Source organism: Drosophila navojoa, chromosome X (genome assembly GCF_054131105.1).
Source record: "Drosophila navojoa isolate 15081-1374.11 chromosome X, UAZ_NAV_1.0, whole genome shotgun sequence".
Taxonomy (NCBI): domain Eukaryota; kingdom Metazoa; phylum Arthropoda; class Insecta; order Diptera; family Drosophilidae; genus Drosophila; species Drosophila navojoa.
Genome location: NC_142895.1, coordinates 14010642 through 14038585, shown reverse-complemented (window position 1 = coordinate 14038585; position 27944 = coordinate 14010642). Strand labels below are relative to the sequence as shown.

Here is a 27944-nt window from a genome sequence, read left to right as displayed (position 1 = left end):
GGCCATGTGCTGAAGCATTTGCAATTACTATTCGGCAGCCAGTCCAGTTATGCCTTAGGCATGTGTATTTCCCGTCAATTGACTTGTTGCTATTGGCCATGCGTGAAGCGTAAACAAGTTATTCGTAGGCAAAAAGTAGTTAAGAGAGCAAGACTAGCTGAAGAATGCTGCTGAGACTGTATCTGAGCAGGGGAAGTGCGGGGAAACGTTCTTCTTAGAGAGTGACAGGAAAATTGCCAATGGAATCAGTTTCTATTCAGAGGACAAAGAGAAGCGAGCCTTCTCTCTCTCTCTCGGTCTCTCTCTCTCTCTCTGTCTCTCTCTCTCTCTGCTGTCATTTCTAACCTTTTCTCTTTTTGTTTCCGTCTCCCTCTCTCTTTCTCTCTCTGTTTCTTTGCCTACACCAAAGTTCGATTTAGTTGCAAATCAAAGTAGCCTTGACTTTAAATTCGGGCATTTTTTCCCATTTAAGCTCGGAGCATTTGCTGGAGAGCTCATTTTCAAAATAATCTTCTTAGCATTACATATTCCTTAAGAAATATATTTTTTAAATTTAACAATTTTTTTGGAGCACGATTTCATTAACGAGTATTCGCCATTCGCGCATTATTCGAAAAGTGATTAGTCTATAAATTGGATTCACCAGCCAATGTGAAACACTATATTTGAATGCGGTCTAAATCGGTTCAGCGACAATAAGCATAAATATTATATTGTTTTTGTACATATTATTATTATTGAAATTATTGGAATTGGTGGTTTACGCAAAATTTCAACAATGGCTTCAAGGGGGCCTTCACAGAATGGTCCGAGCCCGTTCGGCTATCATTCCCATTCTCATAACTCTTTTGCTTCAGACCTAAAGCCCAAGTCGAACTCTCTGCTAGGCCGTACCTCCCGTGACTTGGACGAGGAGATCGAACGGCTGCGTAACGAGAATTTCAATCTGAAATTGCGTCTTTACTTCAAAGACAATGGCGGCAATCCCGCCAAAAACAAGGAACTAGAGGGTTTGAAGACCGTGATCCAAGCACTACGCTTGGAGATCCTAGAAAAGACACAGCTGCTCCAGGAAGCGGCTGACGCCATGACCGAGCACGAAGATCGCGAAAAGGAGTTCATTCGCGGCAGTCAAGCCAAAATCGCCAAGCTCGAGAGCTACATTGCCCAGATGAGGGTAAGTGAAGCTAGTCTCCAATCCTCAGTTCGATTAGTTATCAGCGCATTCCATCCATAGAAGGAGACACCGTTGCATATCCTTTACGCTCGCGAGCCCCGTTCACAGGAGGACCGTCTCAAGCTCAAAGAGACACCGTCTCCGACGGAGCTGGAGCAGCTCAAAATGGACGATTTGCGCAATGCTCAAAGGGAACTCGAGCAAGTGAAGCAGCAGTTGACTGAGCGTGACAGAGAGGTGAGTAACCCCCTGTTTCTATCTCCCTCTCTCTCTCTCGCTCTCATCAACCCCTATGCCACAGATGTATCGCCAAATGGACGACTTGCAAAAGTCCAGGAAGGAGATTGAGATACTAAAGCAGGAGTTGGCTGAGCGCGACAGAGAGGTGAGTACTCCTCGCTCTCTCTCTCTCTTTCTCACAGTAACTACAAACCATTCGCCGCAGGTGCAACGCCAAATGGACGAACTACACAAGACCAAACTGGAGATCGAACTATTGAAACAGCACTTGGCAGATCGCGAAAGAGAGGTGAGTACGCTTCCATCTCGCTCTCCATCTCCCTCTCTCTCTGAACTCCTTTGCCACAGGTGCACCGCCAAATGGACGAAGCGCACAAGGCCAAACAAGAGCTCGAGCTCAAGAAACACGAGATCGCCATATTGAAGCAGCAGCTGGCAGAGCGCGACAGAAAGCAGCTCATAAGTGCTGAGAAGATGCAGGATTTGATGACCGAAAACTCGGAGCTGAAGACCAGTCTCCGTGAGCAGCGCCGCATCGCCGACAAGGCCCAAGTGAGTATACGGAGATGGCACTGCCAACTGGTCCTTTCACTGATGATGGACAACGATGCCATTGCAGCTTTTGGTCACAACACGCGAGCAGGAGCTGGTGAACTGCTTGACCGAGAAACGGGCTCTCCTGATGAAACTAAACGAACTGCAGCCGGAGCTGATTGCCGAGCACGAAGTGGTGAAAGAAGCAACTGTGACAATTAAGAATCTCCTGGTAGGGCAATGGTCCTTCTCGTTGATCAATTTCCTAACTATCTTCCGCAGGTGAACACCGACTTGAACGAGAAGGCCTCGCGTAAATTGGTGATGGGCTATCGGGCAGCTCTCAAGGAGTCCCGAGCCGAGATTCGCAATATTACAGCGAGCATGGAAAAGTGGAGTTCGACCTATATCGGCCGTGGACGCCCCACCGATAGCAGCTGCAGCAGCTCCAGCAGCTCGAGCAGCTGCCAATTGAGCCCAGTGGATCTATCGACTCAGGATCTATCGAGTGAGGGCCCTCAGTCGCCACAGTCGCCGCAGAGCGAAGATGATAGGCCAGTGCAGCCGATTGAGGTGAGCATCGATGCCAATATACTAGTAGTAGTAGTTAACCAATTAGCTCCCTCATTGCGTTCCGGCCCTCACCCGCCCTCCCCCATAGAAATGCGAGCCTGAGCCGACCTCTGGCCAGGGCCGGTCGGGTGAGCATCTTCGTGGCTCAGCCAAGTCCAGGCGAACCGGACTTCGTCAATTTGTCAAGTGCTGGGGACGCCCGAGCCCGAAGTGATTTACCGTGATTACAAAAGGCCCTTTTGGTTCATTTATCCGTTCTTGATTATTGTGAAATAAAAATTTGATCGAAGCGTCAGGCGTTTGGTTTGACTAAATAGCGCTTGTTGGCCAAATATATACTCTGAATGAGGAGGCTCCACTTTCGCGTGTTTGCTTGAGGAGGGGGCTGGCTTGGTGTGGGTTAGTTGGAGTACGCCTTCGCTTGCCACGCCTCCATTGCCACAGCTCTGCTCCCATGGCATGTGGCATGCGGCTTCTCACCGAGTACAGCCAATTGGGAGCTCTGATGAAATTGCTGCGCGTGGCGAATGGCTGGAGAGAGCCGTGCCAAAGCAGAGTCAATAAAAGGCCGTATCCTCTGAGCGCGACAATTGCAGCGACGCAAGCCAAACACTGTGGCAAATCCCCACTCCCACCCCCCTCGCCCACAACTTGCTGCAAGTGCAGTTACAAAGAGCCGCACGGCTAGCAGCCAGTCGATTGGATTGTCTGAGTGCTCATTCAGGGCTTTCATTTTATTGCAGCGCGTGTGAATTTAAATGAACAAGCGCGCGCTCCAGTCAACAGGAGTGAGAGAGAGAGGGGGGAATAGGGGATAGGGTGTAAGCAAAAGAAGTTGCAATTACGATTACTTTGACAATTTTGTTTCGGGCGCCACTAAGTGGTAGCTGGATGCATTTGGGAGTGCTCCACGCGGCGCAGCTTCAATTTGTTGTGTCAGCAGCTGTCCGATGGATGAGCCACTCTCGCCCAATCCTCGCGCTGCTTATTTTCTACGTGCCGCAAACCCCGAACAAAAAAATAAGGAGAGCTTCGCATTGAGCAGGTGGCGAATTTGCAGCCACGCACCTTCCATTAAATTAGCGCAACTAAAGCGAAATTCCCGAATGTGTCCACCAAAGTCAGTGAATTAGCTCGCCGGGGGCAGAGTGGCCGAGCGAGGGGGTGGGAGCGTCCTAATGGAAACTTGGTCCGTCGCTGGCAAAGTGCTCAAGTGATTTACCACATAGGCCGATAGGATTTGTTGAGCGAGCAGCAGTTAGGAATTATCCGAAACACCTGAAATTGAATCTGAATTCAGGTCGGGAATGTCACGAATTATGCCAAGGAGAGAGAGTTGAATTGAAGTTCTGTGAGACAATATTGTCAGAACAGTTTGAATCTCTCGCCTCAATGTTTTTGTCAGTGAATCTGATATCTATTAAGCTAGCTTCCTGTTTCTAAAAGTTCTCTAAGAAGTCTATTTTCTCGTATGCTCTCTCTATCTCCCTCTCTTCTCGAATGTCTTGTTCATTCACTTATTGTTTTACTTCCCTTTCTTCTTTCTCTCTCTCTCTCTCTGTCCCTCTGTCTTTACCTACCTCTCTCTCTCTCTCTCCCTTTGTTTCTCTCTCTTTATCTCTCTCTCTCTCTCTCTCTCTTTGTCTCTCTCTCTCTCTCTCTTTCTATGTTATTCAAGTTCCTTTTCTTTTTCTCAATCTCTCCTGCTCTATATCACTTTCTGCATCTCTTTCTAGCTATCATTCTCTTATTTAAGATCTATCTTTCTCCCACTCGTTCGCTCTTCTGCACACTGTTCCTCTGTACTCCTCTAGTTTAGCTGTCTCTCTCTCTCTCTTTTTCTATCATAGTCTTTGTCACGCTTTACCTCTCGTTCTTTCTCCCTTTTCTCTATTTCTCTCTCTCGCTCTTTCTCGCTCTATCTCTCTCTCCCTCTCTCTCTCTCTCTCTCTCTCTCTCTCTCTCTCGATCTCCCCCTCTGAGCTTCGTTGTCATTATCTTTATTCCCTTTATCTCTCTCTGAATTTTATGGTCTCTTTTTGGTCTCCTTATATCTTTTTTTACTTCTCTACTACTCTGCCTCTATTTCGCTCTCTCTCTCTCTCTCTCTCTCTCTCTCTCTCTCTCTCTCTCACTCTCTCCCTATACACATACAAACTTATATAGAGGGAAAATTTTGCACTTTTCAAGCCCAAGTTTATGCTCTTTAGCGAACTTTGATTATATCCGCATAGGACAGGTAAAACGGTGTAAGGTGCATCGTGTGCCAATGTTCCGTCCCCTGCACGCGCCTGTTGGCTCTGGAATGGCTATCGACATGAAAGCCGAACGCCCTTTTCATGGTTTCACAAACTCCATTTCCCGCTGTCGTTGGCACTTCTGTCGATGGGACTCTGGCTATGGCTGTGGCTCTGGCCTGGCTGCAGTTGTTCCATCCACAGACACGCCCACCCGCCCACACACATTTCTGCCCAGTTACCTTTCGCACTTTCAATTTTATGGCCGGGGCAGTGACATGAAAAGTGCTCGAAGCACATTTTCAATGGGCCGCGCCAAAAGTGGGAGTGGGAGTGGCACCGCCCCATCGAGTGGGGCCGGCACTTGGTTACTTACTTGCCGGTCTCCTCGACGACTGTGGCCAGCATAAATTCAGTGGACTTATCGTTGACGATGACGTGGCAGTCATCGATATCGGGCGAAATGGCATTCTCGTCCTCCTCCTCGTTGGAGCCGCTGGCGGTGTTCGTGGCCGGCTCGTCGGGCATAATGCGGCTGGCATGCCGGCTGCTGTCCAACGCCGTCTCGGCCAGTCGCCGGGTCTGGGCAATATTCTCGATGACGCTGCCGCCCGTCAGCTCCGAGAGATGCGGCTTGCGGGCAGCCCTTTGCTTCCGAGCACGACTGCGCAGCGCCTGGGGAATGGGCAGGGGAATGGCACGAGAACGAATATATGGTAATTGATTAGTAAAACGTTTCACGTGCTGCGCTTGCATAACACAGGAGGAGCTACAGCTCGAGCCCGTTCAGCCGGCTCGACGAGGCCGCAGCTAATGAGTGTGTGTGTAAACAACAAATCCGACTTAGTTATTCAATGGGAAATTGTGCATTAATCAGCAGACTGCATTAATAGCCAATCTCTATTCAAATCCAAATCCAAATCCAAATCCGTTTTTGATTAGCCCGCAGCAACTCACCTTGAATATGTTCCAGTAGAGGAAGACCATGATGATGCACGGTATGTAGAAGCTGCTCAGCGAGGAGTAGAGTATGAAGTCAGCGTTGTAGAAGGCGCACACATCCGGCTCCCGGTTGGGGGTGTTGTTCAGGCCCAGCACTATCGGCGACCCGATGGCAGCCGATATCGCCCACACCAATAGTATCGTAAGGCAAACGCGGCGACTATTTTTGTGCTTTGCATATTTTATGGGCTGCGTCACAGCGATGTATCTGCGGAATGTTAGAGCAGTATGCCAGCGTCAAGGACTCTGTATGCATGTGTGTGTGTGTGTGTGTGCTGTAGCTGGTATTTGTGCAGCAGTGGCATGCATCTTACCTGTCTATTGAGATGGCGACTAAATTAAATATCGATGAAGTTGAGCATATCACATCCATGGCTATATAGAAATCACAAACAACATTAGGCAAAGCCCATGCGCCATTCACCTATAAAGAGACGGGAGACAGAGAGAGAGAGAGAGAGAGAGAGAGAGAGGGAAATTAGTCATATGCATGTAATTAGTCAAATAGATTGCATTCTTATTGTGACATTTGTATGTAGTCTATCCTCTTCCCACTTTTGTCTAAAGATTTGTCTGCTGTGCAGAGCCTTTACATGTCAATGTGTTAGAGCGAGAGAGCTAGAGTGCGTAGCTGAGCAAGACGCGTGCCAATCATAGCTTGCATATTAGCGCTGACCGTTTCGCGTGGCCTGCAAATACACACATACACACATACATAGTAAGTGTCTTTCACACAAACTCTGAGAAAAGACTCAGAGAGCAAGCGATTGCAACGGCTCTTTCTCGAGCTCGTTGGCGATCGGCTTGCAATCGGTTTTGTTGCTGTCTCGTTTTACTCGTGCTGCTCGCTGACCGTTTCGTTGCGTTAAATGACGCAATGGCATGTGTGTGAGTGATGTGTTTGCTTAACATGAGTGTGAAGAGTTTTTACATTGCCTCAACTCAACTTTACATTACTCAAGGCGCACAACAGAAAAAACCAACGAAGAGCGATTGAGTGTGATTTTTTTCGGTTGATTTCGCGCACAGAGCTTAGGCAATCAAACGGTCAGCTGTTATTTTTCAAGCTCTGATAACATTACATTACTCAATAGTGTTATGTTACGACTCACACACACAAATATATACATACAGAGCTATGTTTATGTTTTTTTTCGAGAATCAAATTGCATTCATTGCGAGGAATTTTAAATCAATTTGGCAGCCATCTCTCTTGCCCCAGAGAGATAGGTCATTTTTTACTATTATTTTTACATCATTTGAGTGAGTAACAATTTCGCTTTGCGAGACATAAATTTCTATTGGCTGTCGTCCTTTGTTGTGCCGCCTTTTTGGACAGAGAGCGGCAAAGATGAATGGATTCCATTTTGCCGATAGAAATTGCTATCGCAGCCAGCACAAATACATTTAACGATGTCAATTTGATCCTAAGTGTCATATGGAAAAGCAATTTAATTTCCAATTGCCGGGCGAGTGTCTGCGAGTTGCCAGCAATAATCTCATTGCTTCGCACAGTGCGCAGCCACGCTGAGTGGGAGGGTGAAAGAGAGTGAGAGTGTGCGGGGGAGAGAGAGTGTGAGGTGGGCAAACATAAATCGTGGACGGCTGTCGACCATTGTCATCTATCAATAACAATATTCTTTCGTGCCTCAGCTACAAATTAGTTTTTCGAGTCTATCGCACGGCGCGCATCTATGAGTCGAGTTTCAGTTTACTTGTGCTGCAGCACTGCGACCCACGCCCAGCCGACGCCCACTCGAGTCCATAAAAACCTCAACAATAACGCAAGGAATTTCGAAAGCCAAACAATTTGTAGCACACAAAGCACATAAAAAAGGAAGGCGAGAGGCAACTTTTGCCAAAGGATGATCAGGCCTGCCTTTGTGCGTGCGTGTGTGTGTGTGAGTGTGTGAGTGTGTGTGGAACTGACAGCCGCACACACGCACAGCTATGTCCTGGCATCCATATTTGCAGCAATCCAGACAATGTTGGTATAAATAAATAGAAAGCCGATCGGTTTATATTTAAAGTAGGCAAACAAACTCCACAAAAAGTGCAAAATATTTCAGATTACACACACACACACACACACACACACACATGCACACACGGCGCCAAAAGTTGAGCTGTGAAAGTGAAAGGCAGAGGAAAGCATCGAGGAAAAATGTTTGGAAAAATTCTGCTGCGACGGGGATAGACTTGGCTCTAAGCGAGCATAACAAAAGTTGAGCAGCGCTAAGAAAGTGGCAAAAACTTTTTGATATAAAGACATACGCACGACTGCGCCCTCACACACACACACACATACATACAGATACACGCATAGACCAGCTCACGTACACACTTATAGATATACATAATGTAACACGTAAGCTGCTCAAGAATTTTTACAGCGTTTATTTGCTTCCTGTTCTCTATTGTCGCCGCCATTATGGATACTCGCCCCGCCCCCTACACCGCCCCAGCGGCCATTGTATGCCAGATTGCGTATACGCGACGCTGGCAGCCGGCAACTGAAATCCAACTATAATTTATAATGTATTGGCATTTTGGCGAGAGAGCATTGAAAAACTACTGTGCCATGCGAGCGACAGACGCCTCTATGTATGTGTGTGTGTGTGTGCGTGTGTGTGTGTTTGTGGCGCCAACTGAACTGGCCCCAATCGATTATTTGATCGTCTAAGTGAATCAAATGCCGCGCTCCGCTACAGCCGCACTCTCCCCGACTCCTGCTCCTGCTCCTGCGCCTGCTCCTCGTCGCAGCTGTCATGCAAAGGAGAGTTGAGCGAGACCAAAAATACATTGCTGTTGATCCCATTTAAAGTTTTGCCGACTTATGACAGAATACACAGGGGAAGAGGGGAAGGGAGAGGGGAGAAAAGTTTTCAATGGCTTTCAATTTATGCAGATTGTATGCATAGGTAAAGGCATTTAAAGGTATGCTGACCTTTCAACTGACCTAAAGTCGCACACACACTTTCACTCTCACTCTCACTCGCACTCGCACTCTCTCGTTCTCCCACTGTCGCTGCTTTAAGAGCAGCAGTTTATAAAATATATAAATTTATCCATTTGCGGCCACAGAAACAGAACCAAAAGGGACAAAGCCCTTGGAACAGGCGCTGGCAACGGCGACAATAAGAATGGAATGGCATATGAGGCGGTTGGCTATAGAATAGACAACAAACATGTATACACACAAAGAGAGTAAGAGACAGAGAGAGAGAGAGAGAGAGAGAGAGAGAGAGAGAGAGAGAGAGAGAGAGAGAGAGAGAGAGAGAGAGAGAGAAAGAGAGAGAGAGAGAGAAACAACAAAGCACACGTCGCATTTTGATAATTGAGCTTCTGGTTTTTATGGCTTGCACGCAGTTAGAGTTTAGGTATGTGTGTGCTGTCCATGTGTGTGTGTGTGTGTGTGTGTGTGTGTGTGTGTGTACTCCCTTGCCTTAAGCAGCTGATACCCTCAAGAGTTTCTTGCCAACACTTGATATGAGCAACTTCCTTTCTAAATCACTAAAACCCACAACAACTTCTGCAAATACGGTCACCCTAAAGCAGAAAGAAACTTTTAGCACGCTCGAATCTGTCAGAGCTATGCTCCAAAATTTTATACACTTTAATACGAACTTGTAAATCTTTTCATTAAAGCAACAGCTGCAACAAAGCGGATCCAATTGGAACATATGCAGGTATCCAATTAGAAATCATTCGAATAGCTGCTGTAAAGTGTGATTAGGATAAATTTTTATATCAACTTAATCTGAGCTCGATTAAAATCTTATTCATTACATACAATTGAAATAGCGCGATAGTTGAAACTGAATGAAAATAACTTTTAGCTAACTCAACAGGTGAATGAATACACTTGACTATGATGGTGTTTAGTTTCGTATTGATCTTTATTCTTCTGAGCCCGCGTTTATATACCCAAACTCATGCATATTTCCAACCCTTAAATCTAGTGTATCTATTGCTGAGTGTGTAGGGCTCAGCATTGGGCTATTACATATTCTTATCTTATCGCTGAGTGTGTTAGACTCCGCGTTGGTCCATTAGCTATTCTTATCCTATCGCTGAGTTTGTAAGGCTCAGCGCTCCTCTCTTACGTAATCTGACTCTGGGGTTGGTCTTCATTTGTCTATTTATGCAGTCCGTACAGTTGGCCCTTATCTTTTCACAGCGCACTACCTGCTAGTCGCTGAGTGCGTCGGAGGCATGTATACGATCATCGTATATTCATATGTTCATGCCTGAACAACAGGTAAACATCTTCAATGTCAAGTTAATTCCAATTGGAATGTATGTTGTCTATAATGCCAATTTGGGTATAATATATGCCTTACCATTTTGTATACATTCATATATATTATTATATATTATTATATATTATTGTCTTAGTATTTCTTGAGATATTAATTGGAAGACTCTAGCTGCCTTTACTACAAGAGTCTTCCAGTTGGACTGCAGAGCTCCAACTAGAATCAGTATGTGATGCAAATGATGACTAGGCTCTGCAGTCAACCACCGTAGAAATATAAGGCGAAGAGTGAAACGCCACCACCCTCAAGACCTACTGGATAGGGTCTTGACTTAACACCTCAAAATTTGTCAGAAATATATGTACATAAATAACCATTAATATCTCCATATATAATATCAATATTAATATAGATTTTAAGGCGATAAATTATTGTAATTCTCTGCTTAGATCAAGTTATCAATAAGTTAGCGGTGCGCTAAGCTGTAAATAAATATATTTTATAATATCTCTTAAAGATGCAAATGCGGACTAAAACTTGGATTAATCCTAACACTCCATCTGCTTCAGGCTGACCTATCCAACTAACTGGAAATATCTGATATGATGTTATTCCTAATATTCCACCAATTTACTCTATGGCACATCTTAGTAAATTTGATTCCAGTCACATATGTATATGTATGTAAATACTGCCGCTAATGCCTGCACCTGTACTGGTTGCACTCATTACAGCTGCTGCTCTGGCTCCACATAGAGATTTTGAACTTTCCATCACGTGTTGTATTTGTCTTTCATTATTTTTCCACTGGCATTTGGCAGGGCCAGCAGCAGCAGGAAAAGTTGTTTTTAATTAAATACACCTGATGGAAATGTTTTACCAGCTATTGGCGACTCGAACGGGAAGTCAAGGCCCCAACGCTCTTTAAGTTCTGCTCCAACTTTTGCATATGCCTATATAAATTTCAATTGTGATTGTTAGCACACCCCATCCCTCCCTCTCTCCCTCTCTCTCTCTCTCTCTCTCTCTGGCATATTTATGGCCCATCTGCATTGTGAGGACGCGGCCACAATTTGTCACTGGCTAAAATCCGATTTGGCATTAATTAGCCCCAATTACACGATTACATATAAACTGTATAGGCGCTCCATCTCTCTCTCTCTCCCTCTCTCTCTCTCTGTTTAGTGTTAGTGTGTGTGTATTTGTTTATTCGTTTATTTGTTTGTTTGTTTGTGTTTGGCATTTGTTTATCAACATTTAACACCGCCAACTGAAGCTGCGTCATGTTGTGGCTCCGTCAGCGGCTGTTTGCCTTGACTGTGTGTGTGTTTGTCTACATCTGTGTGTGTGTGTGTGCCTGTCTGCGTACGCCAATTGCGCAGTGGTTATATGATTTGTGTCATTTTAATGTTATTACCATTGAAAATGTTTTCGAATTCGGCAAAATCATTAAGTGGCATTGATTTATTGAATGTCGTATGTAAATTAGATTCTATGCCAATTAAAGTTTCAGAATTTAGTGTCAAAATAGCCCATTACTTCATTAATTATCCCAATCTCAATCTCTTTATTATTCTCTTCTCTCTTTACATTCATCGATTGGAGTTCACATAGAGAGATTTATTACTGCAGACATAAATATCGATATATATAGAATTAACATCGATATGTGATTTATATCGATATGAAAATCTCTTTCTTTCTTTTCTCTCCAGTCTCAGTCTCAGTCTCAGTCTCAGTCTCAGTCTCAGTCTCAGTCTCAGTCTCAGTCTCAGTCTCAGTCTCAGTCTCAGTCTCAGCTCAGTCTCAGTCTCAGTCTCAGTCTCAGTCTCAGTCTCAGTCTCAGTCTCAGTCTCAGTCTCAGTCTCAGTCTCAGTCTCAGTCTCAGTCTCAGTCTCAGTCTCAGTCTCAGTCTCAGTCTCAGTCTCAGTCTCAGTCTCAGTCTCAGTCTCAGTCTCAGTCTCAGTCTCAGTCTCAGTCTCAGTCTCAGTCTCAGTCTCAGTCTCAGTCTCAGCCTCAGTCTCAGTCTCAGTCTCAGTCTCAGTCTCAGTCTCAGTCTCAGTCTCAGTCTCAGTCTCAGTCTCAGTCTCAGTCTCAGTCTCAGTCTCAGTCTCAGTCTCAGTCTCAGTCTCAGTCTCAGTCTCAGTCTCAGTCTCAGTCTCAGTCTCTCTCTCTCTCTCTCTCTCTCTCTCCCTCTCTCTCTCCCTCCCTCTCAGCCACTTTTCCAGCTGCTGCTGTTTGTCTTGCATTCAGGCCTTACTTATTACAACATGAATGTGTTTTGAAGGCTTTCGCTGTGATTCTCCCACGCCCTCGGGCCATGGCACACGCTGCACGTGTCATTCCTTTTATTTTATACTTCTTCTTCTTCTTCTTCTTGTTATTGCAGCTGCTGGCTGTTGTATGTCTTGTGGTTTTAGGGTCTTAAAACTTTGATAGCCTCGAGTGTCGGCTCTAATTGCTAGTGCCTCACTTGCGGCCCTATGAAGAAGGTGGAAGACTCTGTCATGAGCTGGGCAAAACTTTTCTCAAATGTCAATTTACATTACATACACATGCCACAGCGGGGTGAGAGAGAAGGCATATGCACTTTGTCATGTTGTTTGTCAAAGGTTTTTCAGCAGAGATTGCTTAGAGGCGAAGGCAGATGCGTGCATCATTGAGATATGTCATGGAATTTGCTTAGCTAATGCAGTTTCAGATCAACTTTACTCTGACAACTCTTGGGCTTTACAGATTGTATGCGGATACTCAGCTGCTGTCTAGTGTCTCCATATCTATCTGTTTTTGATTCCTTTTGTTGAATCCCTATCCCTGACCCTTCTCCCTTTTCTGTCTCTTGTTTATTTCCTCTGTATCCCTCTATCTGTCCATAGCTTCAGGTGAATGCCAGATCTTCTTTAGCAACTTCTCTACTCTAATGCCTCCATCTCTCTCACTCTCTCACTCTCTCTCTCACTCTCTCACTCTCTCTCTCGCTCTCTCTCTCTCTCTCTCTCTCTCTCTCTCTCTCTCTCTCTCTCTCTCTCTCTCTCTCTCTCTCTCTATGTCTGAATCTAGCTATAGCTATTCTTTAATCTTTTTATCTCTTTATCAATCTGATTCCAGCTTCAGTTTAACTACAGCTCTTAATTTATCTTCTCTATTTCTTCATCTCTTTCGGTCTCTAATTCCAGGAATTCCTCTATATCTGTTTTATTCCAACTCCTCTTCTCTTCTAGCACCATCTCTAGCTGATTAAAACTTTTCTTCTTCTTTTTTTTTCTAGTATTTGCAGCTCAATCAGATTCTAGCTCCAACTCTTTTCTCTACATCTCTCTATGTCAACATCTACCCCTTTCTCTACCTCTCTCTCTCTCTCTCTCTTTCCTTCTATCTGATTCTCACTTATCTGTGGCTTAACTCTACCCCCTTACCACTCATCATGCTCTGCCCAGCTGGACAAACGAATAGTTTTTGTCGGCTTTACTCATCGCAACACTGAATTCTGACTGAATTCATTGAGTGGCGGATTAATTGAATGCCGTAAAGCTTATTTATAGCTGAGCTGTGGAATTTGTTTTTGTTTAATTGAATTTGCATTTAATGTAATCTTTGCCAAGGCGTTTTGCGGTGGAAGTTACGCAAAATGTCTAAAGACGGAATTTTGAAGGCCACTGTCGAAACTTTCTGCCGTTTCGGGGCTAGTTCATTAGACGGATTTCGGGATTGGGCTGACGGCTCTAACCGAACTGAAGCGAAGCCGTAGCAGAAACGTTTAAAAATAGCTCAGCCATAAGTCTAATTAACTGCCAAAAATATGTATGTACGTGCCACAGTCGGAGCCACAGTCGGAGCCAGTAGCCGTAGCCATAGCCATAGCCTTTGCCGTAGCGAGAGAACTCAACGGGGCACGCCCACATGGCGTGTAACCACGTCGTTTGGCCAAAGCAGCCAGAGCAGCTGGCAGCTGGTAGCTGGCAGTTGGCAGCTTGGCTGACGGAGGGAGCGCAACAGCCTCTGGCGGTTAGGAGCGTGGCGCTCCATGGCCACGTGCCACAAGCAGCCTGACCACACAAAGAAACACAGCAAAGAGACCCAGAGCGAGCGAGAGGGGGAGAGAGAGAATGAATGGCTGACATGTGAGTGGAAATTGAAGGATTGCGGCGAGTGTAAATAAAATCAAATCATACAAAGGCAGCCGCAGTCGAAACTCAAATTTTTGGCTAAAACTTTGAGCATTAAAACCCAAATAGAACTACAAAACAAAACAAAGCAAAGCTGGGCAAAGATGCCCCAGCACATCTTGATGAAGATGATTCAAATGTTGCTGTTGTTGCTGCTGTTGCTGTTGCTGTTGTTGTTGCTGCTGTTGCTGCATTTTGTACCCAAATCAAAAAACTTTGCCAGATTGAATGCGGCTTTGGCTGGGTCTGTCGCTGAGTTCTGGGCCACGAGCAGCTCAACTATTTCTTTGTGCCGCATAATGAGCATAATTTGCTACGCATGTCCAAGGTCCTTACACTAAAACCTTTCGCTCTCTCTCTCTCTCTCGGTCTGTCTCTCTCTCGCAGCGCTTGCGGTGGCCCACTGGAGTATCAAAAATGTGTTTGAAGTTGAAAACGTTTTTGCTCCAATTTGGCCAAGAGTCCAACTAGAGCTCTTGGCCAAAAACTGTGGCCACGGCTCGAGCTCTGGCTCTCACAGTGCTCGAGGCTCTGGTGTTGATGTTGTGGCCCCATCTGAGCGGGGCCTGATGTGCTGATGTGCCCGAAAGGGTTTGTCAGTTCGTTACGTTCGCTTGCCGGTTGCGTTTTTCTTGGAAAATGTTTACCTACTTTTGGTTTTATAATTAATTTTAAAAAGCTTTTAATGGCTGGCACGCGTTGCCCAAGATGAGACGGCCAAGCCCGCACCCGTCAAGCCCTTGACAACGGCAGCTCTCGCCCTCTATCTCACTCTACCCGTCTCTCCCGCTCTCTCTCCCCCCCTCTCTCTCTCTCTTTCTGGTGCTGCTGCTTAGCTGCCCTCGCCAGCCATCCGCAGCAGCTGCTCTTGATCCTTGAAGCAGCTAATTGGCCCGCCACTCTGCACATTTCACTCGCATCGCCCTCGCCTCTGGCATTGTCGATATGAAGATATTCCTGCGCTGGCTTAGCGTCACCTGGACATTTATTAATGTTCTCAAGCCAATGCCAAGGCCTGCGAAACGTACGGCTATTCGAAATTTCTTTGGTTTTTCCTATCAATTGCAATGAAAGAGTGGGAAAGAGTGGGGCCAAGTCAGCTTAGCGAGGCTTCACTGCTTTTTTAATTTTATGTTTTCTTTATCCAGTTATTATTTATGCTAAGCTCAGCGCCTTCTCTCTCTCTCTCTCTCTCTCTCTCTCTCTCTCTCTCTCTCTCTCTCTCTCTCTCTGCATTAATCTACTTTGATACTCTCCTATACTGCCTCCTCTATATAAATAGAGTTATTGAATAAACCCAACGATGACCCGATTCATATAATCGATGGACCTTCATCTATGCGATAGATCGATAGATTTGATTCGATTTATAACAATTTTTTCTGCTATTCATAACCATAGAATAAATCCCATTGATATTTACTTCATATAAGTTTATTTATAAACTAATTTATAAACCAAAATCTGTGCTAATTTACTCCGAATTATACTAATTTATTTATATTATATAAAATTTATTTATAAATTATTTCTAATACTAATTTCATAATAAAGAGTGCATTATTATCTTTCTTATTTTTATTTTTATTATTACTAAATTTATTATTATATTATAATTACTATTTTTATTATTTTTATTATCATTATTATTTTAATTTATATTAATAAAATTTTTTTTATAAATTATTTCTAATACTAATTTCATATATTCCTTTGCACTATTTATTATTATTCTCATTATTATTTTTATTATTACTAAATTTATTATTATATTATAATTACTATTTTTATTATCATTATTATTTTAATTTATATTAATGAAATTTATTTATAAATTATTGCCAATAATAATTTAATATATTCCTTTGCACTATTTATTATTATTCTCATTATTATTTTTATCTTTCTTATTATTAAATTTATTATTATAATAATTAGTATTTTTTTATTATTTTTATATTTTATTTATTTTTCTTTTTTCCTTTTTTCATGTCTTACAGAATGATGGACGTGCATTGAATTTTTTCGCTCGTTGACACAAATCACAAATTTTGTGTCAGTTAAAAAAAATATATATATATAAATTGAAAATTAAAAAAAAATGATTCATTTAGTTTTACATGCAAATAAATTTTATAAAAAAAAAAAAAATCATATTCTATTGTTTTATTTTTTGTTTAATAAAGCGAGATGAACTACAAGAACAAGTTGACAAGCTGAACGATAGTATCGATTGGGATGAACTATCGACTGATAAGGGTTGAGATCCACACACGAAGACATATATGCATACATAGGTATTTAAATATAAGCACTTTTTATATGGCTTACTCTCACACCTGCCCAAGGTCGGAGGAGTGAGGAGCAACTATCGATTGAGTTGTAGCTCTAACCTGGACTAGGATCAGCAGCAGACATAAACCTATATAAGATGGCATAGATATATAAAATATATAAATGGCTGATTGGATGTATGGATAAGTGTTAACTTTTATGCCATTATCCAATACCTGTCCAAGGTGTGGCCATAAACTGCTGGCAAAGTGAAGCACTTGCGCGACTATCATTCGGTGGTGGTGGTGCGACTGTGGTTGCGGCTGCTGTCGCAGCGAGCGCTGTCAGTCGTGTTGATGTTTGTCGCAGGGAAACGACATGATAAACGAGTCAGCGTAAACGAGTTTAGTTGGCAAGTGATAAACCAAGACGGAGACAGAGACAGAGACAGAGACAGAGACAGAGAGAAAGAGCTCAAATTGGCAACAGTTAGGATGCTGAGGACGACTCTGATGCTGCTGCTGCTGCTGCTGTTGCTGCTTCGGCACCGAGCTCAAAGTATGCCATAACATTTGGCTTTTTATGAATTTTCATAATTTGGCGCATTCGCTGTAATCGTGACGTCGAACAGAGACAGAGCGATAAAGGGGGCGAGAGACAGAGACAAAGACAGAGTGAGAGAGCGGGAGAGCATGAGCGAGCTGTTTAGTATGAAAATGTCACAACAGCTGCATAAGAATTCGGGCAGGGATTTTGTTTGGCATTGGGGAGCTGTAGCTCGAGCTGTAGCTGGAGCTGCCTTTCGGTTTCGGTTTTTATGCGTCAGTCATATTACATATTTATATATATGTATGGGTGAATATATGTGTAATGCCCGGGCTGGGCAAGCGGAACGGGTGGCGGGTACGGCATGGATATGTTGTGGCTGGGCGCGACTTTTGCCTATTTTATGAGCGTCATAAAAGTTTACTTAGTGTGGCCAACCGTGCAATGGCCGTGGCCAAAAAGTTGGAGACGTCGACAAGAATCCAGCGCAAACTAAAAGCCAAACCGTCGCATAAGAGCCATCAAATAATTTGTTTATGTTTCGAGCTGCTGCAAGCCGTTTCAAGACGTTCGCCGGCCCAATCAACCCGGTTGTTCCGCAACGAAACGAGCTGCATAATTAGCTCGGCTCGACAGCTGTCGCACCACACAGAGGCAAGCAGAACTTAATGCGATGTCAACAGCCCCATACATACATACGTACATACATTCCACTCAAGGCCAGGCAGTGGAGAGCGAATGCAAGAAGCATTGCCTACTTTTATGGGCAGCGCTTTGAGATCGTGTTAAAAATATGTTGCCTACTTTTGTGCGCTGGCCAAAACTCCATTCAAATTGCATTGGCCATTGACACTGGCCGTTAGCAGCACTCGGGTAATCAAGTTAGCGCAATAGAGGGACAAATTGCCATCCCCACAGTCCCGCAGTCCCTCAGTCCCGGCCACCTCTCGCTCCAGCAACTATTACACAAGTTTCGCATACATTTTGCTCTGCCAAAGGAAAAGTTAATTGAACCTGCTGCCCTAATAGAGTCGCATACACTAGCCGGCTGTCGTCATAGTGGAGAGTGTCTGCAAAAAGGGCTTGAAGGCGAACAAGCCAAAGACAAAGCACACTCAGACTGAAGGGAGCCAAAGCTGTTGCTGCTCTTGCTGCTGCTCCTGCTGCTGCTGCAGCTCCTGCTGCTGCTGTTGTTGCTGTGATATCATATCAAGCGCGCTGGGCAATTAATTGACTTATTTATTAAGTTTTTTGTATGTGTCTGTGTGTGTGGGTGTGCTTGGCTCAAGTGTGCGTGTGCGTGTGTGTGTGCGTGTGTGTTGGCAAAAGTACCATCCATGGCTGTAACAACTTTAGTGTTCTGTGCGCCATTTTTAATAGCCTCGGACGGCCCCAAAGGCAATGTCGAGGGCAATGCCAGCTGTGTGGGTGTCCCCCCCCCCCCACCTTCCCTCCGCCCGCTCCCTCTCTGTCTCTTTGTCGTTGTGCGTATGACTCCTGCAGCTGCTTGTTACCGTGCGTATTGAGATTTTAGCACAAATTAGTTGTCATTAGCGTCAAGGGAAATTTTATTTTATGATGACATTTCCTACGCTCAGGCGCCATATTTTACCTCCGAAGAGCTATTACTTGACTCACGGCTGTCTGAGTGTGTGTATGCGTGTGTGTGTGTGTGTTTTTTCGAATATAATGAGAGCTTTGCATAAGCCTGATTGCCTTCACATGCTGTCGAGTCCTGTCATCGAATTAGCAACTATGGATGAGGCCAAATGCCTGGGGAATCAATCAATGGGGCGAACGCTTGCAGCTCTGCGCAACAATACAATTAATGATCGGCCATAAAAATGGCTGGCAATTAACTGGAATAGTTCTCGGCCAGCCGCAGGAGCAAAACAAAGCCAGCGCTAACCCTAAGGCTTTATTTTTTATTTATAATTTGTTGTTTTTTAGCTTGTTTTTTTCATTTAGCTTTTAAGCTGTTGCGTGGGCGAGCTGGGCGCAAATTTAAAGCATTGTTAATTATTTAAGTTGTTGCTGGGCGCCGGGCCGTTCTAGTGGTATTAAATTAGCTAAATAACCCTGGGATGGGCTGCCAACCCGTGAACAGGAAGATACGCGCTGCTACACACGCACGCGAGCGCCGGCTGGGATGCTGATAATGCGAGCCGAGAGTCAGGCTGCGCTGCGCTGGCAGGAAGTGTGTGTGTGTGCGTGTGTGTGTGCGTGAGTGTGCGAGGCAAGCGAAGCTGGGTTCACGGTCGCCAACTGGCGATAATTTTGATAGCAGCCATTTAGCTGAGACCTTTTGCACCCACAGCCAGCCTGTGCACTCGCTGGATTCTCATTGGCCTTTTTTCGCCTGTTGTTGCTGTTGCTGCCGCTCTGTGTGTGCAGGAAACCACAAACTGTTGCAGGAAGGGCCCGAGCGGCCGCTAAGCGTGTGAGTGTTGAAAACTTTTGTCGGTGGCCAATTTCATGCTGTTGGATTATTTATTTGAATTGATGTGCGGCGGCCTGCCTCCAGCTCCCCTCGCTGCCGCGCAGCTTGTTCTGGCTGCCTGCCATGGATTTAGATAAATTTTCTGGTCGCTCAACTCAAGTGGCTGCCATTTGAACTTTCTGGCAGCGGCGCCCCCTGCCACATAGCCCGCTCAAATGTTTTTGGCCAACATGCAGCAGCTGGCTGCGAGTCAATGGCATTCACACTCGCTGCATTAATAAACACGGCCAACTCGGCCGATTTCTCTTGGCCAACTGCAGTGCAGACAGGCGCCCTCTCAGCTTGACCTCTTGACCCGGCGCAGTGCATCTTCACTTTGGCTGCAACTGCCGCCGCGTCAGCCCAGGAACTGAATCGAAATTATTAACTCTCCAAATCTCTTAAGCACAACACTCAAATTTAACTCTCTGTCAGGTAGAAGAGCCGAGCTCTAAGTAGCTTTGCTCCACCGAGAGGCTCGGCTCAGCTCAGCTCACTCGATGCTCGAGCTGTGGACATTTCGGCTTAATCCTTAAACCTGCTGCTTGTTTTCAAATTACATTCGGAGCTCATGCTAAATAGCTGTCGTGCTGCCTTTTCAGATGCTTATTTTGATCAAAGAACTCTGTCTGTTCCTCGTTAAAAAGCAAGGTCTGGAGCTATCGAGTGCAGTCAATCTGGAGTGGACCCATCATTGTGTGGAGTAACTATCGACTGGAGTCATTATCGGCTCATTATCGAGTGGATTCATAGTCGGGTGATGTCATTATCGAATGGAAATATTGTAGAATGGAGTCATTATCGAATGGAGTCATTATCGAATGGAGTCATTATCGAATGGAGTCATTATCGAATGGAGTCATTATCGAGTAAGATTTATAATCGAATGGAGTCATTATCGAGTGGAATCTTTGACGAGTGGAGTCATTATCGAGTAGAGCTAATATTGAGAGGAGTTAATATCGAGTGGAGTCAATATCGAATGGAGTCAATCTCGAATGGAGTCAACATCGAATGGAGTTATTATCGAGTAGATTTATAATCGGGTTGAGTCATTATGCAGTGGAATCTTTAACGAGTGGAGTCAAAATCGAATGGAATCATTGTCAAATGGAGTCATTTCCAAGTGGAGTTATTTTCAAGTGGAGTCATTATCGAGAAGAGGCAGTATCGAATGTAGTCATTATCGAATGGAGTAATTTTCAAGTGGAGTCATTATCGAGTAGAGCTATTATCGAGAGGAGTTAATATCGAATGGAGTCATCATCAAATGGAGTCATTATCGATTCATTAACGAGTGGAGTCATAATCGAGTGGTGACATAGTCGGGTGAAGTCATTATCAAAGATTCTAGAATGGTTATATCGAATGGCGTCTTTATCAAATGGATTCATTATCGACTCATTATCAAGTGGAGTCATTTTCCAGTGGAGTCATCATCACATGGAGTCATTATCGAGTAGAGTCATTATCGAATGTAGTCGTTATCGATGATTTTGCAGCCCTAACTGACTGTCACATAAATCCATTTATATCTCTATCAGAAGTCCAACAAATGCCAGCTGTACACGGAGAGTTTTCAGAATCAGTAAAAACTCTAAGAGCTCTCTTTGCATAGCTGGATCTGTACAGTTTGTTAGATTTGATAACCCACGCCCTCATTTCGATTACAGTAGGTCCAGCTCTTTCCACATTGACAAGCCGTACTCGACTCACATCTCAGCTAATTGTTGGCCTAGCAACAACGGGGCAGCCCCAATTATGAAATGAGAACAAACTGTTGTCAGCTTCAGAGCGCATTGCGAGCCTTTTCGTGAAGAGTCCTTGACGAGCAATTGACTTGAGCTGGCGTTAAATAATGTCACGGCAGAGCATCGGCTGGCCGAGCCGAGCTGCTCAACTCCGGCTTCCGGTTCGCATAACTGACACCTTGGGCACACGTTTTAATGGCTCTTATTTTTAGGCTAAAACAAAAAAAAAAAAAAAAAACAACAACACCCGCAAAAAAAAGGAAGCTCTGTGTCCTGTGACGTCTTTGTCGACCCTTCACTGGCTGCTGCTGCTGCTGCTGCTGGCTGTTGGCCACTTAGCTCCTGACCCCGTAGAGCCCGCTTAGCTCTGCTGCCTGCTTATATTAAACAAATCCAATCCAATAATTTCGGCTCATGCATAATAAAAAAGGCGACGGACGAGCGATGGCTTGAAGAGGGTCACCAGGACAAGAGAGATATAATAGCAGCGACAGTCAGAGGGAGCGCGCGAGTGGGAGGGAGATGGCCAGCTTATCTATATGCATGCGTGTGTGTGGCTGTGTGTGTGTGTGTGTGTGTGTGTGTGTCACTGAAATTGGAATTGAAATGGGCATGGGGAGTGCGACACTTGGCTGTCAGTGCCAGGCGACTACGCGACTATTTTTGCCAAAATATTTTCCCATTTCTGGTATATACATACATATATAGATACATATATATATTTCTGCTGCTGCTTCTGCTTGTGCTCTTCTTCTTCTTCTATTTTTCTGCACCAAATGCTGACTAAGTGCCGCTGCTGCCTCTGTGCACCCTTTTTACTTTCATTGGAGCGCAAATAAATAAATTTAATGCGCCAACTGGCTACAAAAAAAAGCCAAAAAAAAAAAAAAAATGCTTTTGGCCCGTTTTGGACACTTGTGGCGGTTGCAGAGCACAGCCAAACTGGCCGAGCAACGAACCGAGGATTAGGGACATCCTAACTGTGACTATGTATATATATGTGTGTGTGTGTCTATGTGTGTGTGTGTGTGTGTGTCGTCCTGTTTTTGTGTACATTAATCAGTTTATTTATTTTTGGCGTCCAAAACTTTATTCTTGACACTTTACAGTGGGCTGCCTGGGGCTAGCCCAAGCAAATTATATGACTCAATAGCACATATATACATACACACATATATGTATGCATATACCACATAGATATATTACACACATATATCTATAAGTCATTTGCTATAATTGCAAATAGCAAATCGTGCAATAATGCTGCTGAATTATGCATCAAGATAGGCGTTTCTGGGGCTTTGTGTGTTTTTGTTTTTGTTTTTGTTTTCTTTTGCCTCAGATTCGTTTTAGGCTCTTTTTGGGCCCTGCAAGCGCAGCAAGCAAAGCTGCCACAGCAGCAACAGCAACAGCAACAGCAACAACGACGTCGCATACAAAAGCAATTAGAAGAGTCTAACATGTGTAAAGCCCCAACACACACACACACACAGAGAGGGAGAGAAAGGCAGAGAGTGTGTGTGTGTGAGAGAGAGAGAGGTACACACACACACACTCGTGACATGATTATGGCAATGAACATGAAGCAAACTTGAGGCAGATTTTGACTTAGCCAGCTACACAGCGCCACGCCCCCTGCCAGATGGCACGCCCACACATTGCACGCTTTTACACTGTCAATGGGCACTTGAATGTTGACAAAAGCTTTCAACTGGCATATACAACCACTTAAAAGACGAAAGCAATGCCCCAACACACCCAGAGAGAGAGTGAGGGAGAGAGAGAGAGAGAGAGAGAGAGAGAGAGAGGAGAGAGACAGAGAAGGGGCATTTGTTTGTGTGTTTTTCATCTTCTTCTTCTGATTGCCGCGAGTTGAAATGAGCTAAGCCGCCGCAGCACACACACACACACACTCCTACACACACACACTCGCACACACAGGCAAGCCAAGCTGAAAGCAAGTCCCCAGGCCAGTCGCCCGAGTTAACTGTCTGCTCGTCCGTTTGGCTATCTGTTCGTCTGTGTCATAAGCAATGCGCTCGACAATAATTCTCTTTGTTGGCCCGAGTTGCCAGCGGTTGTCTCTTGTTGCATTCCGGAGCCCTGCTCAGCCAGGCAATGGCCCTGGACGCCGTCTGCTGCTGCCATCGAATCTTCAGTTCCCCCTTCAAACACACACACACACACACAGAGAGACAGAGATACTGGCGCAGAGTCACTCATTTTTATGAGTTAAGTGCTATCCACACAGCGCCCTAACCTTGTCCCCACTCGCACCACTCGCACCACTCGCCCCACTCGAAGCTGGCCCCGTTACACGGTCGCCCAGTGCCCGTGTTACTTGCCCACTTATTGTGCTGTTGTTGACGCAAATCCTCTTAACTAAATCAATTTTCATTTGTGTTTACGTGTGTGTGTGTGTGTGTGTCCCTCTCATTCTCTCTCTCTCTCTCTCTTTCGCTCTTTGTGCGTGTGGACACACGAATACAAATGCCCATGGACTTGGGCCAGCTAAATAATTGTGCTTGTATTTCGGATTTCTTCATATCGTTAGTGCGCGCCCTGAAAAGTATGCTATATATTTTGTTCCTCTCCTCCGCTCCGCGCTGTCCGCCTCACGCTCGCCGCGCTGAGAGTGTTTGACAGAGTATTCTGATTTAGTTATGACTCGAGTAAAACATTTGACGCGCACATGCATTACAGAGAGTGGACGAGGGAGAGCGGGTGAGAGAGAGAGGGAGAGGGGGGAGGCCCTTAAAAGCAGATATACTTGGAGTGAAAGTAAATGGTGAATACAAATAAATGGAATGGAGATATGTAGAAGCACACTGCGGCCCAACTGCGAGTGTTGTTTCAGTGCGATCGTTAATCGATATGCCAACAATCGATCTATCGTTTAAATGAATATCCATTGATATTAGGGATATTTCCAACAGCTCTAAGATATGTATAATATAAGTTTCTGTGAACTATGGCATATATTAGCAGAAACGAAAAGAAAGCTAAGTTTTCGTTATAGTCTAAGTCATAAATAAACTCTATAAGCTTTCTGTATTAGACTTTATTTCGTGCTTTAGTTCAACTATTTTCGCAGCTTATATTTATAATTTTCTAAGTTTTCTTCTTCTTTCATATTGCGCTCGCGTTCTTCTTCTTTCTTTTTTGCCCTTCGCCTTTACCGCACTCACTCCATCTATTGGCAGCATCACAGCTATCGATATGGTTAAGTATCGATTGGTTTATATATGTAGATAATTAGCCATAGTGCTACTCCTTTTAAGCTCATAATTGGTCTACTGCAACGTATGCCAATAAGCGATCTGGCATCCCTGCCAAAATATATAATACTTCCAGATTGGTTCGTCGAATATGGATGACCATGTGCTTTCCTTAGCTTCTATAGCTTATTGGACGACTCCAAAATACTGACAGCGCCAGGCTATGGATATAGTCCAGTGTAATCTCCTTCTACTATTCTCCTATCTCTTAAGTCGTTTTTTCGCGGCTTAATGGAGGCACCATTCGATATTAAAAAACAACTCTAAACTATCGATAGTATCGTTCTACTACATTTTTTCGAGACTAAGCTACCTTTGTCTATAGTGACGCAGATAGATAAAAAAAACACCCAATGATTCGATAGTGCAATCAATCGCTTTGCAGCTCAATTGCTCGCGACTATCGATATGGCATAAAACTATCGATAGTGGCATAGAATGTTGCAAATTCAAAGCCCGACAATGCCTCAGCTTCATTGTTCTTGTCTGTCGATAAGGACATACAACTATCGGCCGTAACACGGGAAAGTAAACATTCGATAGCCTATAGTGACATCGATAGGAACACAAAAAGATCTATGTAAATTTGATGCTTCGATAGTCGCTCAGCTCCATGGCCTTCGACACTACTATACGATAGTTACAAACTGTAATTGGCTAAATAATATTGCCTGCATATGCCGTATGTCTTATTTATTCCATTACAGTTATAGGCATATATCATTATGGGAATGGGATTAAATTTTCTCTGTTTCGCACTTTGGCAAATATTTAGCTCATAAAATTGCAGTTATTAAAGCATTTGGCATATGCAATATTTGAATAATTGAATTTCATTATGAAAATCGATAAGTCTCTGCATTGCATTTGCATTGTGCATGCATGAATGCGCGAAGGAGTTGAGTGCATATTTGCTCGATTGTGACACGCCCGCGGATATTTGACACACTTGTCAATGTGTGTGTGTGTGTGTGTGTGTGTGTTAGTGTGGTTGTGTAATGTGTATTTGGCAACTGCAGCTGGCTGTAACACTTTGGCAGCAATGCCTGGCAGCCATGTCCAACGAATGCTGAGCGAATGTTCTCTGAATGTTCTCTGGATCTGTGCTGTGGCACTTGTTGTAGTTGTTGCAGGTTGTTAAACGCTATAATTGATACAGTGTGCTGCACCTGACACGCCAACATGACTCGCTGTGCAGGTGTGTGTGTGTGTGTACAGCTTAATTAGCACCTGACACATGCATACGGACCAGTGCAGCGCTGTCGACGGCGCAGTCACAGAAGCGAACCGAAGCGAAGCCAAAGCGCATTTAATGACAAGTTAATTTTCCTCTATGTGAGACACTCTCTCACTCTCTGTGTGTGTGTGTGTGTGTGTGCCCTTTTGGTATTAGAAAATCAACACACAGCAGGCAGCCGATTGACAGCCAGCTGTGGCTGAGTGTCAATTTAATGATCAAATTGAAATTAAATGAGCTGTCATTGTCGTTGACTGAAAGACTATGCGAGCTCAGGTGTGCGTGTGTGTGTGTGTGTGTGTGTGTGTGTGTGTGTGTGCTCGGCTTGGCCTTAAATATTAGTGGCTTGTCAATGGCAGGCGGCATATGGGGCAGAACTCAAACGTTTATGGTTAAATGAATGTGATTAACAGCTCCTGCCTCGACCTGTCGTTCGCTCTCGCTCTCTCTACCTCCCACTCTCTATCTCTCTCTCTCTCTCTCATTCTATATATGCCTGTCAATGTCTTCGTTCTGTGTTTGGTTAATTGTTATTATCGCTGTCATTACTGTCATTTTGTTGATGTATCCACTGATATCTGCCTCGCTAAGCTCTTATGCAATTTGTAATATACTCTATCCATGTATGTGTATATCTCTCCTCTCATCAACTCTAATTACGTGTCACTCTCATATCACATATCTCTATCTCGCTTCCGATATACTTGCTATTTATTGGTATCTATTATTCCTTTGCGTATCCCTCTCAGATTATATTTCCATTTAGCACTTAGGACTCTATATGTTTCTGCTTCTTTTTATAACTCTGCCCAACTATTTACTGTCTCTCTTCTATCTCTATCTCTATCTCTCTCTCTCTTCCTCTCTGTTTAACTATTGAACTTTATACTATCTCTCTCCTTTTCTCTCTCTTCTATACGCTTACTAAATATCTCTCTCCTCTGCATCGTCTTCTCTCTCTCTCTGTCTCTCACCATCTCAATCTCTCTCTACCTCTACCTCTCTGTCTCTCTCTCTCTCTGTTTAACATATAGTGAAATGACTGTTTACTATATCTCCCTCTCTCTCCGATTCTCTCTCTTCTATGTTTGCTATGTTCTCTCCTCTCTCTCTCTCTCTCTTTCTGTTTAGCTGTTTACTCTCTCTACTATACTTTACTCTCTTTCTCTATATGTTTATTATCTAGCTTTTCTATCTGGTCTAGCTTGCATTTTTTCTGCTGCTTCTATCACCTCTCTTTCTCTCTCTGTTTCTCAATCTGTATCTATCCATCACTATCTCTATAACTATTATCTCTCTTTTTCTCTCTCTCTCTCTGTTTCTCAATCTCTATCTGTCCATCTCTATCTCTATAACTATTATCTCTCTCTTTCTCTCTCTCTCTCTCTCTCTGTTTCTCAATCTCTATCTATCCATCTTTATCTCTATAACTATTATCTCTCTCTCAGTTTTTCTCTTTATCTATCTCTTCCTTTCTCTTCACCTCTTTCTCTACCTTTCTAGCTTTTCCTCTCTTCCTCCCTCTCACGTTCCCTTCATCTCTCAGTCTAGTCTTGCATCTCTTTCCTTCTGCTATTAATTTTTCATCAACTGCAAAGCGAAATTATCAGATCCTTGAGCTTGATAAACAAAATGTTATATAATATATATTTTTATTTTAATGCTGCAAAAGTTTATATTTCGCTTCAGCTGAATTATGCAAGAGTTTTTCGGACTCTCTGCACTATTTTCTTTTCGGCTTCGACGTTTTTTCGGCGTGTCATGTTTAAAGTTTGCCCATTAATTATAGCCAACGTGCTGGCAGCTACTAGCTGTTCAGCCACGCCCCCCGCCCTCCTCCTGGGCGAGTACATCTGTCAGCTGGTCGCTGAGAGCTGAGCGCTAAGATTTTTGTTAATTCCATTCGAGTTTGCCGTATTTTAATTACGCCGGACGACAGTTAGGTTTATTTTTTATTTCTTTTTTTTTTCACTTTAAATGTTGCGAATCGCGAATTGCAAATTGCAATATTTATTTGATTTTATTTGCCATATAATTTATCGTTTTATTTACGGCCAGCCACACGGCAGGCAGGCAGGCAGGCAGGCATTAAATAAACACACACTTAATTGTGGCCAACATGACAAACGCTGAGCTGGCCCTGTCACAAAAGCTGCCAGCAATTAAATATGCAGATTCCAATATGCATAAC

The 27944-nt window shown here is 44.0% G+C and overlaps 2 protein-coding genes across 8 annotated transcripts in view; one reads left to right on the top strand and one right to left on the bottom strand.

Moving 5' to 3' along the window:
* Positions 1-27944, bottom strand: part of Dop2R (dopamine D2-like receptor) — an 86056-nt gene that overhangs the window by 4369 nt on the left and 53743 nt on the right. For all 6 annotated transcript variants that reach the window (XM_089263907.1, XM_089263910.1, XM_089263911.1 and 3 more), the window contains 3 exons: positions 6078-6187; positions 5719-5971; positions 5138-5436 (listed from right to left, as the gene is read on the bottom strand). In XM_089263907.1, coding sequence (XP_089120033.1) covers positions 5138-5436; positions 5719-5971; positions 6078-6187 — 662 coding nt within the window. The remainder of the gene's footprint in view (positions 1-5137; positions 5437-5718; positions 5972-6077; positions 6188-27944) is intronic.
* Positions 462-16239, top strand: LOC149090630 (uncharacterized). Of its 2 annotated transcripts, none has more exons than XM_089263914.1 (8): positions 462-1177; positions 1238-1414; positions 1479-1562; positions 1623-1706; positions 1766-1969; positions 2037-2183; positions 2234-2524; positions 16189-16239. In XM_089263914.1, the coding sequence occupies exons 1-8, from the start codon at positions 779-781 to the stop codon at positions 16222-16224; spliced, it is 1422 nt and encodes a 473-aa protein (XP_089120040.1). In that variant the 5' UTR covers positions 462-778; the 3' UTR covers positions 16225-16239. The 2 variants fall into 2 exon arrangements, with proteins under 2 accessions (XP_089120040.1, XP_089120039.1); XM_089263913.1 differs by lacking the exon at positions 16189-16239 and adding an exon at positions 2613-2827.

What these genes read in the sequence shown, in the direction of transcription:
- LOC149090630 (XM_089263913.1), top strand. Translation starts at nt 779, where the DNA reads ATGGCTTCAAGGGGGCCTTCACAGAATGGTCCGAGCCCGTTCGGCTAT. An exon ending in TGGCAGATCGCGAAAGAGAG is followed by an intron (nt 1,707 to 1,765) that starts GTGAGTACGCTT and finishes CCTTTGCCACAG; the next exon opens with GTGCACCGCCAAATGGACGA. An exon ending in GCATCGCCGACAAGGCCCAA is followed by an intron (nt 1,970 to 2,036) that starts GTGAGTATACGG and finishes ATGCCATTGCAG; the next exon opens with CTTTTGGTCACAACACGCGA.